The 16,122-nt window shown below is 44.0% G+C and overlaps 1 protein-coding gene across 1 annotated transcript in view; it reads right to left on the reverse strand.

Moving 5' to 3' along the window:
• Window positions 1–194: 194 nt before the first annotated feature.
• The window catches only part of plagl2 (pleiomorphic adenoma gene-like 2), a 34,812-nt gene continuing 18,884 nt past the window's right edge, over window positions 195–16,122 (reverse strand). Inside the window, exons 2-4 of the mRNA XM_006639626.3 lie at window positions 8,838–8,946; window positions 7,881–8,345; window positions 195–7,328 (exon numbers count right to left, since the gene is read on the reverse strand). Of these exons, the coding sequence (XP_006639689.2) occupies window positions 6,053–7,328; window positions 7,881–8,173 (1,569 nt within the window). The 5' untranslated portion in view covers window positions 8,174–8,345; window positions 8,838–8,946 and the 3' untranslated portion in view covers window positions 195–6,052. The remainder of the gene's footprint in view (window positions 7,329–7,880; window positions 8,346–8,837; window positions 8,947–16,122) is intronic.

A 16,122-nucleotide genomic window follows, 5' to 3' on the forward strand; every position in this document is an offset into this window, starting at 1 on the left:
ATGGTTCAAAGGTCAAGAGTTGGGTCCTGCAGTTTCACCAGTTGGGGTCTTCAGCATTACAGCAAAATATGCAAGCCTTTTCAGACCACCCTAAATCCAAGCTATCAATTAGACATTGTCAGCCCCTCGTCCCCAATTCGGGAATCTGAAGTGTTTACGTGTTTTCTTTTTTAAAAAAGACAAAAGCATTGAACCATGTTTGTATTTTAATCATTTTTACCATAACACATTAAAAGTTAAAAAGTACAACGTTCTGTACAATAAGTAAATATGTTTGCTGTAGCTTTTTTCTTTGGATCAACCAATATAAAAAAAAAATCTGTCATTTTACATTGCAGCAACTGATTGTATGTGGAACCTTTTTGAGCACAAAAAAAAGAAGACATCTTTCTTATAAAACGTTCTTCCTCTCTCTGAAGGATTTTTTACAATTTCCCTGTAGTATGTAAATACCATGCTATATAAAAATAGTGTAGGATGAACACAAAACACCTTTTGTTTTCTTTCACTTTTTTCTGAGGTGGCAGTAATAGAGCATACTAAAAACTAGTTACTAAAGATACATAAAGAACTTGGAATGCAAGACTTAACATTAAGCTAAAATATATAAAACTACACATGGATTTTGTCTTTAATAGACAGTACCCAGTTTCTCATAATAAAGCAAAATCAATATCACATATATATATAGTTGTTTTTAGTTTTTTAAATCTGATTTTCTTCCTGGAATTCACTTTATTCCCTTCAAGATGTGTTCTGTACCTACTAGTACAATATTTTAAGAGTAAGTGCAGTACTAATAAGTACATGGAGGTTATAACTGGCTGAAACAAAACAAGACAGATGTACAGAAAACTGCTCTCACTAATTTAGACCCATGCTAGGAAAGATTTAGTTTTGTGCATGGTAAGAAATCACAGAAAAGGGCTTCATTGAGTCATCATCTCATCAGTAAAGCACTTTTCTGAACCCTATCTCACCCCCTATGAGGACTGATATGCAGCTAAGGCTGTATCATCTCTAGACAATTAAAATTATTGGTATCTGAAGTGACATAGGGGGACACTGAAATAGCCGTCACTTCTCCATCACACAGATTAGTGTATTCTAGCTTTATTTTTGGCATGGTCTCTCTATCTTCAAACAAGCTTGAATGCAATACTGCAAAGCAAACGCCCACTTGAATTTTAATTTTAGTTTGGTTTATAGAAGTATACCCTAGTTTTCTTGCAAGGAATTTTCATTAGTCTTTTTGTTGTCTGTTTTAAACTTGACTAAGGGTTAATTCAACTTCAGATCTACTCCTTTGTTGCTTTTATTGTTCTTATTCTCTTTCGAGTTCTTTGAGGACTTTAATGGTGTACTACAACGATCAGAGTCTACAATCGTGGGTGCAGTCATGGGGAAGGGGGCAGAGTTCTCTCCCCCTCAGTTTTACTAGGAAGACCTTTAAAAACCCACAGCCGGTATAGTCCTGCACTGCGCCACAGGTTACAGCAGAGAACTGTAAGATAAAGAAGTAGAGTATACTGAAATTCCCAAAAATATATATTTTTAATTGAGTTCCAGGGCAGAAAAGGCTGCGTTCTTTGCAACTACTTTCTAGGGAGTTTTATGCAGACATTCATGGAATCTTTACAAATCTGAATTACAACATTACAGTGAAACTGAATTTTCATTTTCAACTTGATGCGATAAGACGTTTGAGGAGCCATTTATGTCATAGTTTGTTTTCTCTCAGCCTGCCAACTCTAGAGCAAAAGGCACCCTTATATGCAAGAAGGAAACAGCACCGTTAAAACCTATTTTATGTCCAAGTATTTTTTTTGTAAAAAGGAAAACGCGTGGAATCATAAATCTGTTAATGGCACGTAAATGTACAAGATTAAAAATACCTCTTTTTAAAAGAAATACTCCTTCTGAATTTTGAAAGTGCTAGAGTTCAGACAAGCTCACAGAAACCTTAGGAGGAAAAACAGAATAGCTAATGACCTCACATAGCTAAAGAAGTAGTTCTTGCATGTTTGGGAGACTTAGAAACACCAAACACTTTTTAGATTAAAAATATGACAGCCCTAAATATCCTAGTCACGGTCTGTAAAGGCATGGTCTTATAAACCCTCCCTTTTGCTTAGCAATGAATGTGAAGATCCTGCTGCATTTAATCTTTAATATACCTCTAGTTTACTTCTAAAACACTGCAACAGAGTGCGTTGAAACTGTCGACTGACCACACCTGGAAATTCTCAACAAAATTAACATGATAGTAAATCAACACTGTGAAAAATAGAAATCAAGTGGAGATGACAATTCAGAAACACAGGAAGCAGTGTGGACCAGGTCAATAACACAGGACCATCCCTGTCCCTTGGGAACATAAGCTCAAACTGTGGCAGACCCTTGATCTGTTCTGGATTGGATCTGTTCTCTGTGCCTTTTCCCAGACCCACAGATAAGAATCATGGAAATATCAGCCTTGAGAGGGCAGCTGTCTGGAGAGAGGGTTCTTTACTTACTATCGTATCAGTTTTTTGTCTGAGGAGAAAGGGCAGAATCTTCATTCAGTAAAGACAAATGCAGCATGCATCAATTATAAGATACAGTAAATATCTTTCAAGATGCAACTCTATGTTGCTTTTTTAAATCAAGTCCATTATCGGAAAACTATTTTACTCCCGGTGGCCATTGATTACCCATCACAGTTACATAGGATACAAGGCGGAACTACAAACTGGATGTCAGGGTATCACAGTAAGTTTAGGACACACAACAGCCAGCAAATCTTTGGAAGATGGGAGGAAACGTAAGCAAAACCCATCATAACATGGTGGAGAACATGCAAACTCCACACAGGAAGTGTCCCAGTTTGGAATCAAACCCAGGACCCCAGAGCTGTGAGGCAGCAATGCTGAATGCCACATCACCACCCCTCCCTATTCGGTTTTTCCTCCTAGATTGTTAGTAATAAATTCTCATGAGGTGGTGTGTTGTTGTTCTGAGGTCCTGTATAATAAACAGAAGAAAAAGAGAAATCCATATATAAAACTCAACAGTACTGCCTATTAGATTTTTTTGTTTTGTGTTTCTGAGTTATCATTGCGTGATCTTGGTATTGTACAACTTTGTCATTATGCTCTTGAATTAAAGCAGCCATAGAAACAGAATGAAAAGACAATGTACATTAAATAAAATATCTGTTTAAGCATACTTGAAGCAGCAGTAAAGTAATAGTGGGGTTTCAGTTTTTTAAGTGAAGGGCTGTACTCATAAAACCAGTAGTGGTTTCCTAATGGGTTTCCAATGGTACATAAATGTTATATACAATACTTCAGGTTCAGGTTTGTGAGAGCAAATGTGATCCAGTGATGTGAATAACTTGCTGTACGTCGTGGGTACTCAAATAAATATCACAGGAAACCAATTTAGCTTAGCTTTATCGGAAGAAATAAGACTTCTTTAAGACTTTTCTCATTCCTACTTTTCAGAACTTTGATTACCTGTAATCAGCTTTCCTTCATTCTCATGAACAGCAAAAGGCACGTTCTAGATGCCTGAATGCCCTTTTTGTCAATTAATTTAATAATAGTTTCATTTAAAAGGAATATGTCTCTTGTACTAGACCACACTTCATCAATCAAATGGGGTCTTCATTCTGTACTCTGATGGGGCTGGTATTTACATTCCCCATGGGAGGAAAGAAAAATGACTCTCTTAAAGTTAAGCACATTATAGTCCTCGTTATGCAATTGTATACCTGTTAATTCACAAATCACGTTTGCTCTAATTTAGCTCCTATGAATGAAAGGTTAAAGAGAAAAGCCTATCACAGACATCTATTGCTTCATCCATCTTTAGACCAGTACATGTATGACACACGTATGTAAACTTGAATGAACACCAGTATAAAAACACTTTATACAACTAACTATATTCAATTTTACTGAAAAAAGTCATTTAGATATATTTTTGTTCGTACACTGCAAAATGTTCTTAAAATGTTTCTGTTTAACTATTCACATATGTCAGGGTTATTAAAACAAATGCCTAAAACTGCCTAGATTTAAATATATATAATACAAGGCAGAGTGTCAAAAGACACACAGATCTTAAGGATTTTTACTTTTGTAAAAATTAGTGTCAGAATGAAGACAACTAGTTAGGAAAAAACAGCTGGATGTAGATCAATTCTACTCTTGGGAGAAGGACTTTTTGAAACTCTATGCTGTATGTTTATATATGTAAGAAGACCTTGGATTCAAACTGTGAGACACTGAAATACTCTCTCAGTAAGATTGCAGTGAATTAAGTCATTAATGTGGAGTTTTGTCTTGTGACACTTTACAATGGTTACTTAAAATATTTCGAAGGAAACATTACAGAAGGCAGTATACAGCAGATGGAATTCTGTCCAATTCACGGGGAAATGCCCAGAAATTCAGCCATCAATACAACATTTGTTTCCCAGCACATAAGAACTACCCTGCATTTGACGTGAATGTTATCTGGAAAGTTTAAGGCTATTTTAAAGCTGTTCTCCAGTTTTCCTTGTCATTATACAGCAAACAGGTTTTGAAGGTTTTGTGAAAAGGCATCATTCTAATTTACAAAACAGGCAGCTTTCCTTCTCTATAAGTCCAGATAAAGTTAGCACCATATTGACTTGTTCACAAATAAAGTAACATGCTGCCCTTGTTACTTGAGATGAAGACCTCAGCATAAGTTTCTAAGTTTACTGACTCTGCAATGCTAATGAAGCTATCATTAACACCACAAAGCAATGCAGACAGGCAGTACATTACGGCCAGGCTTCATCAACAATCCCAACGTGTCAACTAAAAATATCTGGTTTGTCTCCTCGCCCTAACAAGTATGTTACAAGGGCAACACCACCAGAATTAAGACAAAGTCTCCGTTCAACAACACAGCACAGTAATTGAAGCCTGTGCTAATACTGAAGACATTTAAACCTTTAAAGCCAGAGTATTTTTAGTTGCGAATATGCAATTTTAGAATTTGTCATTTCACTAATGTTTTTATCCAAAGCACCTAACGGAGACCCAGGGATTGGAAAGTGTGCTCTTCAGCCATTTTCACTGGTGCCCAGTGCAATGGACCCTGGCCTTTTGGACTCGTGCAGAGTTCAGTCACAATGACACAAAGTGAGTGAGTGAGTGGCAGAGTCAGGGATTGAACCAGAATAGAATGTGAACTCTAACCAGCAAAAGACTGAAAGCAAATGGAGTGTTTTCTCCCCTGGCCTCCACTAGCTTCGGACTGCATGCCTAGATCACGCTTCTGTTTTGCTTTAACAGAAATTGAAGCTGCCCCTCCTTATTATTCACATAGTACACATACAGCTGTACATGCATACACATACAGTAGTATGATTATTTTTGGGTTGCATTCTTTAAATAAAATGCATGAAGTGCCTCCTTCAGAAAAGTGCTTCTTCTTATTAAGACCAAAACTCCCATTAATTTCTGCAGCTTCTGTTTCCATACTGCCCTCAGAAGAAGAAATATGCATGTCGGAGTGGTGTATTGCTGAGATACAAGATGTACAACATAGTAAGCAAACCGACCACGGATGAAACCTTCCAGAAAATTTGCTTTCGGGCCCTTCACAAATTTCCCCGCTGGCAATGTGAAGGGGAGCCTGTCTGCACCTCAGAATATCAGCTTGCAAAGAAGTGCCTGAGACACAGGAGAGGAAGAGAAACTGCAGGTGGCATATTTCACATTTGAAGAAAAAAAAAACTCTAAAAAATCAGATCCTTGCTTAACTCACTCCAAACGCGTCATGCTCCCTCGAAAAACCAAAGGATATGACTCTCTCATAACTAGTCTTTTACCATATTACAGTACCGTACCTCCTTAATCGACTTGCCAATGCTGCCATCTAGCTGAAGAGGAAAAGAAAAACCCTAATGAAAGCTCCTCGGCGAGAAGGCGTAGCTGTCCTCCCATGCCTCGGAGAAAAGCTTTGGGAGCTTTAATTAAGGCTTCTAAGCGTTTGTCTTTTCGAGGGGAGGTTGCCGTCAGGAGGAGGTGGCCTACTGAAACGCCTGGTGAAAGCGAGGCAGAGTGGTTGTACTGAGGCTGCTGGTGAACACTGGAGGCAGAGGGTGGAGAGGCCCAAGGCTTAAGCTGCTTACAGAGCCTTGAGTCTCTTGAGGTTGAGGTTGCAAAGAGGTTAGAGGCGGCTGGGGATCGCCCTGGGAGGAGTAGCCCATGACCAGCCCGCTGGAGGACATCGGGGGGTTATATGGCGGAAGGTTCAGTGGCAGGAAGCCCAGCAGGTGGGAGAAGTCCATATTAGCAGCGCAGAGAGACTCGGCGATGATGGCCGGGCTCTTGGACAGGAGGTGCTCCCCGGAGAGGTCATCCAGGGATGGCTGGTGTTCCAGCCCATCCTTGGGCGGAGAGGGGTGGGATTCTGCGCACGAGACAGGGAGCCCGCTCTGCAGATCCATGAGGAAGCTTTCCATCTCCACCTTCAGGGGCTTCTCCAGCAGATATGAGGTAGATCCGAGCTGATACTTGGGCGGTGGGGGCTGCTGGGGAGGGGGTGAGTGGTGGTGGATGGGGGAAGGAGACTCCATGGGGCAGCCCATTCCCATGGCAGCAGAGAGAGAGTTGGGCATCAAGCTATGCGTCACCCCCGAGTTGGACATGCTTTGCAGGTGGGGGTTGTACATGCCCATGGGGAAGTTGTTACTGAAGGACTTGCTCATCATAGAGTCTTTGGAAGAAGCCATGCACATCATGGGGCTGAACTCTTCCTTCACAGAGATGGGTGAGCCAGAGTTCAGGAGGCCCAGCATGTCAGGCGGCTCCGACTTGATCTTCAGGAGCTCCTGAGAGTGGCTCTTCTTGACGTGCCGGGTCAGGTGGTCCTTGCGGCCGAAGCGCTGGGCGCAATACTGACACAGGAAGTCCTTGCGCCCCGTGTGGACCACCATGTGGCGCCGCACATCTTTCCGGGTGTAGAAGCGCCGGTCACAGTGGTCGCAGGGGTGCTTTTTCTCCTTGGCACCGCCTGAGGACTTCCCCGAGTGGCTCTTGAGGTGCTCCAGCAGCACGGGTGTGCTCTCGTAGCTCTGCAGGCAGACCTTGCACGTCAGGTCACCACTGGTGGCCGCGTGCATGGCCACGTGCCGCTTGTAGCCCAGCTTGGTATTGTAGTTCTTGCCACACTCCTCACACTTGAAGGCCTCCTTGTTGGGGTCGTGGGTCTGGAGGTGGTTCTTGAGATGGTCTTTCCGGTGGAACATCTTCTCACAGAACGTGCACTGGTGCGTCTTCTGCGGAGAATGTGTGGCCATATGCCTGTAGGAGACGGAAGAGATGAGGTGGGGTTACAGACAATTACAGACGAGAATACTAGGAGGGTTTTCTTCCTCTCTTTAAATGAATTCTATCAAGAGGTTTTGCAGTAAACTGTGTGTTGCATCCTGTAATGCTTTATACCAAGCCACGATGTTTAACTGAATAAAAATGGTTCTCCAATGTTCTACACAGTTCTGTTTCAAAGATCAAGTTGGAGAGCCTACGACCATTCCTCAACGAAGCTCTACAGAGTGGATGAATATTTGGACGCCGCGTAGTGTCGTGTAGTTCAACCCAGAGTTGTGTTGTTGCAATAACAACCCCGCTCGGTACGAGAAGATCCGCAGGTTCAGAAATTCGCTGCCTGCTCTTGGCTGAGGAGCCAAAGGTGCGAAGCTGCCACCTGAGGGATTGTGATCGCATGGCTCCAAATCAGACTCCCCACCCACCACCACCACCACCACCAAAAGGTCACCGTCTTGACCACCCATCTTCCATCTTTCAATCCCAGCGCAGCCGAAAGTCCTCTGTTGATCACCCTGCGGTGCTTACCTGAAAAGCTTGTACTTGGAGACAAAGGCCTTGGCACACTGGGGCTGGGAGCAGCGGAAGGGCTTCTCACCAGTGTGGCAGTAGGTGTGGATCCGGAGCTTGTCCTGCGTGCTGAACAGCGCCCCGCACACCTCGCACTCGCAGCTCCTGGGATTGCGGTCGTCCCTCTCGGCTCTCTCCGATCGCGGCGGCTTGCCTCCGAAAAGCTTGGCGGCGGCGGCGGCACACTCGTCCTCGTCCTCCGGCGTTACTGCGGTAATCTGGCCTGGGTCATCGGTGGCAGCTGCTGCCATGGCAGTCTTAAGGGGCCGGGGCCATGAAAAGGCAGATTCTGCTCCCCACGCTTCCAGGCTCCTGTGTGGCGGCTCGACGGCGGGCGGGGGTGGGGGGGGGGAGGGGGTGGAGAGCGCGAGCCGGGTGGGACGAGATGCAGGGGGCGGCTGGCTTCAGGTGCCCAGGTCCGATCTGAAAAACATCAGCCTCTGTATCACTCACCACCCTGGAGTTTTTACACTCATGTCCTGGTCCGAAGCCACACACGTCCTCGATAACCCCGAGTGCCCTATGTCCTTCTGTTTTGCCGCCCTGCGAGAAGCTCTTCACCCTGGTGCTTCTCAAAGTGCTCGAAGCTTATGAGTGGAGGCCCGTCTGCGCGGGAAAAACTACCCCATGAACTGTCTGCCCTTAAAAATTTTAACAGACTATTTGTGTTCATTTCTGCATTCTGAAAACGTGGACCAAAAAGACAGCTTGCTGTGGCGATGCACTGCTCTTGCGCTCCATAGTCTTGGCAGCGTCAATGAAGGTCACAGACCTCGGTGATGAGTTGACATCTCAGCGCCCACAATCTGCCCTTTCCTCTATGGCCTCATTTCCTCACGTTTGCACTCGGTAATAAAAATAAAAAATAAGACAGAAGAGACCGAAAGCCCTCGAGATGCAGGGAAGGGTCTTTACCTTTCAGATGCAAGTGAAAAGAGAACCCCACTTCGAAGCTCCTTTTCACCCAGTCCCAACAGTGATGGTTGGGGGTGAGGAAGATGTAGTACAGCACATCCTTAGCACACTGCAGTGAAACACAAACAGGGTTGTTAGCACCACTCTGCTCTCGCCAAACACAAGACAACAGACAACCTCCTCTCCGCAGAGCAGCTTTTCACTTTTGAAGTGGGTGTCTTGCTTGATCGGTGGCCAGCACAGAAGACAGCACAGTTTCAAAGCACGTTATTCATCGCTCCACACTTTTAAAAGTCTAATTATAAATGTTGGTCGTTCCCACTGCAGTAGACCCAGGAAAGACAGGAAGGGGTGATAACCGCTGCTCTTTCGAGGTGAATTGACAAGACCATAGCCATTCAGTGGAACTGTAAAGGAATTTGATTCAAAGAGCTTTCTGCTACACTGTTAATTTGACAAATCAAGGCAAAACTACTGCATGTCTTTGTCTATATGATAATAGATGATAGACTAGAAACCATGTTATGGTGAATGACCTAATTGCAATGGAAGTTGCAGGAATTATTTCCTGATTGTGAAAAGGACGATAAAGAACTATACCTTTTCCCCAACACTTACTTTATATGATAACCTAGTTTTCTAAAAAAAAAAATCAGTAATCTCCTATTATCCCCTGGCTGCTAAAAACTAGATTACAATCTATCCTTAAGACTGCTTTGCTTTATCGATTTCCCATAAGTCGTACACCAGTAATAAAGAAGCATCTTTTCTAAAGCAGACAGGCTTTTGATCACTAAAGATGAATACATGCACTGAATCCAAGCACTGCGAGGCAACTCATAATTGTCCCAGACGGATTTTAAAAAGATGAAGGACAATACAAAGCTATTCTGTGACCCCTGACCCTAAAAGAATGTTTGCATTCTAGAACGGAATGCTTGAGAACCAGTCCTCCTAATTCTTGAGTTGAATCAAGGGTTCAGATAATGGGTGCCCCCCTTCACATTTGCTATCATGCTTCTACATGGTGGTCTAGTAACGTATAAATCTCAATATGAATAATAAGACGGTCTTCTCCATTTTGGGAGATGCAGTCTGTTAAGAGGAGATGACAACTGGAATGCCCCCTACCCAGTATGTGACATGATTACATAGCCATCACACAGCAGGCACAGAGGGAGAAAATGACATCTCTGCCTTTCGCTGGCACTGGGAAGTTCTGCCTATTGTTGTGTTTGGCCCATGCAATCTGAACATGAAGCCTAAGGGCAAAAACTGGGGTGCCTCCAGCCCCTGCTATGTCTATTTATGTCACAGAGAATCTCAACCCCACAACTCACCCCAATTTCCCAAGATGAGCCCTTCGGCAAAGCAGAGACCAGTTTAAAAGCAAAAAGTCCCACAGGACATCTTTGAGGGACCATACTTAAATAATTCTTAAAGAGCCCTTGAATAAAAACAGGCTGATAAAACAGATGAACAGAGTGACATCAAGTTCATGTAAAAAGGATGACCAACCACCACCTTGTCCATTTATAAAGTAGAAACCTATTGCTTGATGAGAGTTGATTGAAAGCCTGAAACATTTAGCTGATGAAACGCGGTCATGTATGTATGGGGTTGCATGTCGAGATGACGAGTTTTAATTCAAATCAAGGCCTACAGAACTGCATCACCTTCGACAACAAACTGAGCACGTACTTGCCTGGCTCACCCTCTGCGATTTACTAGATCTCGTTCTGCTGAGACCGATGTGGTTCAACCGGATAGTCCCAATACTGACAGCTCTAGGAGCCTGCAGCCTGGGGGACATATCAAGTGTCACACAGCGGATTTCTCTCCTCAGAGAAAAATCACACACCGGGGGTACTGCTCCTGCTTCCTGCACACCACACCCCTGCAGACTTCAGAAACGATTCCAGGCCAGGAGATGGACACGGCTTAGACCAGTTCGTTGACCGAAAGACCGAAGAGATCCATTAAGAGTTCTGGAATCTGAACCTGAAGACTGGCTTCCCAGGAGTCAAAACATCATGTTACTGACGTGACAACTTAAAGCTCATTTACTTACCCCCAAGACATTCCTTCTTTTCGACTGTCACATCATACCTACAAAGGAAACGCAACTCAACAGGTGTTTGTACACAGCGTATCATTCGAAGTATCCTGCTTTCTTAAAATACTGTAATATGGTTGCGTGTTGAGATACTGGCTGAAATGGTGCTGTAGTACCTGTAGCTGGAGTGAAGATGGTGCTTCAGCTGAGCGGATCCAGTAGAATGCCCAGCTGGATAAACCACTCCAAATGCAGAATTACTTGCAATAGGAAAATATGCTGAACTTATACAATAACAGAAAGAAATAAAAGGAGACATGTCTTAATAAAAAATAAAGTTACAGCAGTGACATCAGAATTCCGCTAGGTGGCAGCAAGCGTTATTTAATCTCACAGGCTGCCTGAGCCTTTCGAGTTTCAAAAGTTTAACCTCCGATAGCCCTTGACCTCAAGATATTATTCACCAAGCACCTCAAGAGAACTACCTGGAGGAAGGAAATATGGGATACAAAGGGGCAACTAAACTCAGCCCAGCTCAAATAGCAAAAATTCCTCAAAAACTGCAACCTGTCTGGCTTTAGGTACTGACAGCGTGCAGAAAGAGCTACTGTGACCCAGGGAAAGGTGTTGGGTAATGAGTGAATGAAGACTCCTCCTCCCTATAACAGCACAAAGTGGAGGAGAGGGGAGGGAGGGGGGTTAAATACTGGAGCTTGCCTTTAGTGATAGTTCAGTGACTCCAGTGAACAGGATGTCAAGTCATGCTTTAGTGACCACATTGACACAAAGTGACAGCAGAGGAAGGGAAAAGACTGTTAGAGGCAGATCTAAAGAGGGGAGGGGGAGGGGGATGGGGTGGGTACTATCTGTTCTTTTCCACTGAGCACTAACTGCTGGTGGAGCTGGCCATGTGCCCCTCCTTGCTACTGTATGTTCACTACCTTCCATTCCCCAAAAATAACATTTAAAACATCTTGGTCCGGCAGCCTCCCAGTGTCTCTAGACCTGAAGACGCAGAGATACTCTGGGTGAAAAGACACCCAAGAGCCCTGGTATTCCTGAAACTAAGGCAAGCTCGTCCTAACTAGGTGAATGCAAAACCAGTTTGCGCAGGTAAATTTCCTCAAAGCAACCAGTCAAGAGCAAAGTTCAAAGGTGCAGTATTGTTGTCATCGAGGTACTTTACCAATTAGAACAAGGGGACAAAATCATACGTAAACCTATATTTTAAGTCAGTCTGCTTCCTTACTAATGGATTATGAGTTAGGCTTATTGTGTTGCAAATCTTGCAATAGTTCTAGAAAAGGCTCCAAAACATTTGATTTCATCCTAATTTTAGCTCCACTACTAAGGTCATGCAAACTATCTGGCCACAGCTGTGTGTAAGGCTAGTGCCCACACAGCCAGGTGGAATCTCCAACTGTTTCACAGCTTCTTGGCATACACACGAGGAGGACAACGAGGATGGGCAGACGTACCCACCCGTTACAGTCTGCATTGTAGACCCTTTGAGCTGCACGGTGTGCGCCTCTCTCCCAGCCTGCCGCCACCCGGCGGCTTGCTGGAGTACAGATTTGTCAAGAGCCATGTGCTTCCTGGCCTCCAGCCTGGCCTGAGTGGCTCTACCGATTACGCCCAGCCATTTGGGAAAATCCCGGGCACTGTCTAGTGACATGACCCAGGCTCAGACCTGCAACACTGGGGAAGTAGTGACTTGCTGATGAGATTCTCCCTCTCAAAAGAGGTTGATGCATTGTTTCGATCAGAGCTCTGCCTTTGTCTCTTCATCGGTTCCAGTTGGACTCTGGCCCAGAATACACTGAAGTCTTCAGCCGTCTCTTAGTAATTCCAGCAATATATCTAGCTTGCCACTCCACATGGTGCACACAACACAAAGCCCAGTGCATTCTGAACTCCCACTGGCAGCTACCTGTTACCCTTCCTCTTACACAACACATGTTCTGCCACCTGATGGCATAAATATAGAGGTAAGAGGATGCCAGGACAAATAAAGCACCAACACTGAAGGGACTTGAAGTGTCCATCAGAGGCAACACAAGTTGCAGGACAGCAAACAGTAAAAAAACAAAAGAGACTTTTGAGCCATTCAGTTCACTATGCTACTCGTTGCTAATTAATCCCAGTTGATTGCTCAGGGGGACGTTCAAGCTCAGATGTTACTGCTTCCAGCTAGGGGGTGTGAAATTGTCCAACATGCAGATCACAACTGGTCCAGCTCTGTCCAGAGCCTACTGAACAGCCTGTGAGAACCGCACGGTCTCTCCAGTCCCTGCCAGCTCCCACAATGCCCAGTTCTGACGGGTGGGCGTGTCGCGGCAGTGCATGCACAAGTCTTTGCGTTCCTTGGGCAGTACCAGGGCTGCAGCAGGAGCCAATGAATGACTGGCTGTTGGAAAGGTCTAAGAACATGCATGCTGTTTTTTTAATGGGCCCCTCATTCTAAGGAGGACGACCAGCCCTACAGCAACATGTTTTGCAGTCAGTAACAGGAATGGTTCAGTGTGGGATAATGAGTTAAATAAAAAGTGGCGCAGTGGTATAGAATCATTAAAGAATCGCCACCCCAAATACCAAAGCAGTCACTCACTCAGCATTAAATGCAACCTTCGTTGGAGTAAGAAAATGCCACCCACCGAGCTGGGCTGTCCCAGATGTGCTCTCCTTGAAATCCTTTTATGAATCCTCTTTCGGATTCAACAACTTCAAACCAGAACTACAGTTAATCACTGCAGCCGTAGCTCACCCTTCTGCGTCCCTTTTTTTTTCCTTTTCCTCCCACAAACGAGCAGCAACACTATTTTTATCCAATTTCTTCGCACTCCAAACAAAGAGGGCGAAAGCAGATGTTTCTTGCACGCTGCCCGATATAGCACTGCTGGGCAAACGGATCCCTCAGAGGCGAGAGAGAAACCTTCCTCGGGGTGAAGCTGGTAAATCTGCATTATTCGTACACGGAGCTGGACGAGATCCCTTCTTTAAACTTCTGCGAGCAGGATCGCTCACACCATGGCATTCAACAGAGCAGGGCGAGGACTGTATCCAGCACCCCAATAACCTCCATGGCTTTGGGTTTAGGAGCTCTGTGACCTGAAGTCACAAAATCAAGCATTTAAGCTTTAGGCTCTCTTAAATCGGCACCCAATTACTGGTTCCTCCAGTTTTTTCTGAGACACAAACAGGGAATCGGCTCCTAACCTGCAGGCTGTGAATGGGTAATCACCTGGATCACCACGCTTTCTTGGTTATAAGAAGATTAAAGGTGACAAACCCAATCTACACGCTCATTGTACTTTTTTAGCCACTCGAGTTGAAGTTTCACGAGGGAAGAAACCTTGACCTCCTGCCCTCAATGGGTGGCGGGCGTGAGACCTTTTTCGTTCCATCACTCAGGAACCAGCGTTAGGCTGAGTGCCTCACATTAACGCTGCAGGGCATCGCGTACCACGACCCCACGACCCACTGTCCTTGAGGAGCTCGAGACTTGTAGCCAAGAACTACTCCTTTATCTCACTAATTCAACACCTGATGCTAATTTTTTGGGTCGTCCAAAAGGCTGCCAGCAGTAAGGTTTACTCCATGCTGAAAAGAGAAGAAAAGAAAAGAAAAGCAACATTTCAGCTGTAGAGCCTTCTCCGGGTGTGAAGAGAGACCATGCAGTTCTTCACACCCGAAGAAGGCTCTACAGCTGAAATGTTGCTTTTCTTTTCTTCTCTTTTCAGCAGGGAATAAACCTTACTTGTGCCTTTGCAGCCTATGCATGCTGACACCGCTACCTACTTGAACTTCTCTGAATATAGCCCTAAATATGCAACTCCAAATACACAAAAAGTATTGCCTCATGAGTAATGTCTGTAAATATATCTTTTTTTAGATATCAAATCTGGACTGGATGTTAAATTCCGATTTTGAAACAGGAAATCAATCTTTTTCAGCACGCCTGGCAAGCAGAGTCCATCCACTGAACTGGAGAGACCGAAAAGAACATTTCATACATGTCTATAGAAACAGGATGAAAACATGATATGCCATCTATGTTTTTCATGGATCTTTCAACAAAAAGAAAATTAAGTTTTCCAAAGCACAATCATGCGTTTTAGCATCTGCTAGTTCTACTGTTAATAACAGAACAGTCAATAATTTAAACTCCGAATGTTGCTATTAACTCCGTCAGGTTATTGTGCTAGTTTTTTTGTTTCATTTAAAGGAGTGGCCGGTTACACACAAGATGGTCTTTTAACTGAAGTGCCCGTGCATCATTTCCTGTAGAGGTTAACAACACAGAAAAATTATACTGACACAAGTTGGAGAGGAAGGAAGAACTGCATCACCAAAAGTTGTCACAGAAGATTTACTGACAACAGGATGATAAAGACAGCCTTAACTGGGGCTTCAAACTAAGCACACAAAGAGGGAGCACTGGCTGTGCAGTAAACCCTGTCAAGGGCATTATCAGTGAGAGGGCTCAGAAATCCATCAACAGATTACACAGGGTTGTCTTAAGGAGTAAGATACAAAGGATCACCGCTGACCAAACTTTGAACAAATCAATACCTATGGAAAGAATTCATGGTCACAAGTCACAGAACCACAATTTCTTTTTCATCAGCAAACTGAAGCAAAGGTTGCACCGCCTCCAAAACAGGTCATCGCTGGTGAAAGGGACTATACGTCATGCCAGTGTACATCTGTATATTAGACACAACTTTATTTTTTTTCCCATTATACGTTTAATTAACTGTAAGCCATTGGGATGATATCCTGAAGCTTTCGAATTTTGAGCTCAGAGTAGAAAGACGTGCCCAAGGGTTTGACAACTGCCCTTGGGCCATGCTGGATTTTTTCCATGTTATTCCAGGGGAATGTTTTTCCCCACCGAAACGCAATTTAAGTGCTGCATTTTCTTGAAGTGTAACCAGAAAAGTGAAAATCACTTCCTTGTTGCGTAAAGAAATGTAATTTCACAGATACAAAGAGTGGGTTGTGTGGTTTTTGTATCATATTACCAACACAAGGTAACGTCTTCACATCGGCAGGGACTTGAAAAATGATACAGAGCTCAGCTATTGGGATAGGTCACAAAAAAAACAGGCATCACTGGTCTTGTGTTAGCCATAACTTAGCAGGGCTAGACACAAAATCTCAAGTACAGAAAATGGTTCAAGGGAGTTAAAGCACAAAATCAATTTTGAGAACCAAGAGAATTGGGGT

The sequence above is a fragment of the Lepisosteus oculatus genome, chromosome 16 (genome assembly GCF_040954835.1).
Source record: "Lepisosteus oculatus isolate fLepOcu1 chromosome 16, fLepOcu1.hap2, whole genome shotgun sequence".
In the NCBI taxonomy this organism is placed as follows: Eukaryota; Metazoa; Chordata; class Actinopteri; order Semionotiformes; family Lepisosteidae; genus Lepisosteus; species Lepisosteus oculatus.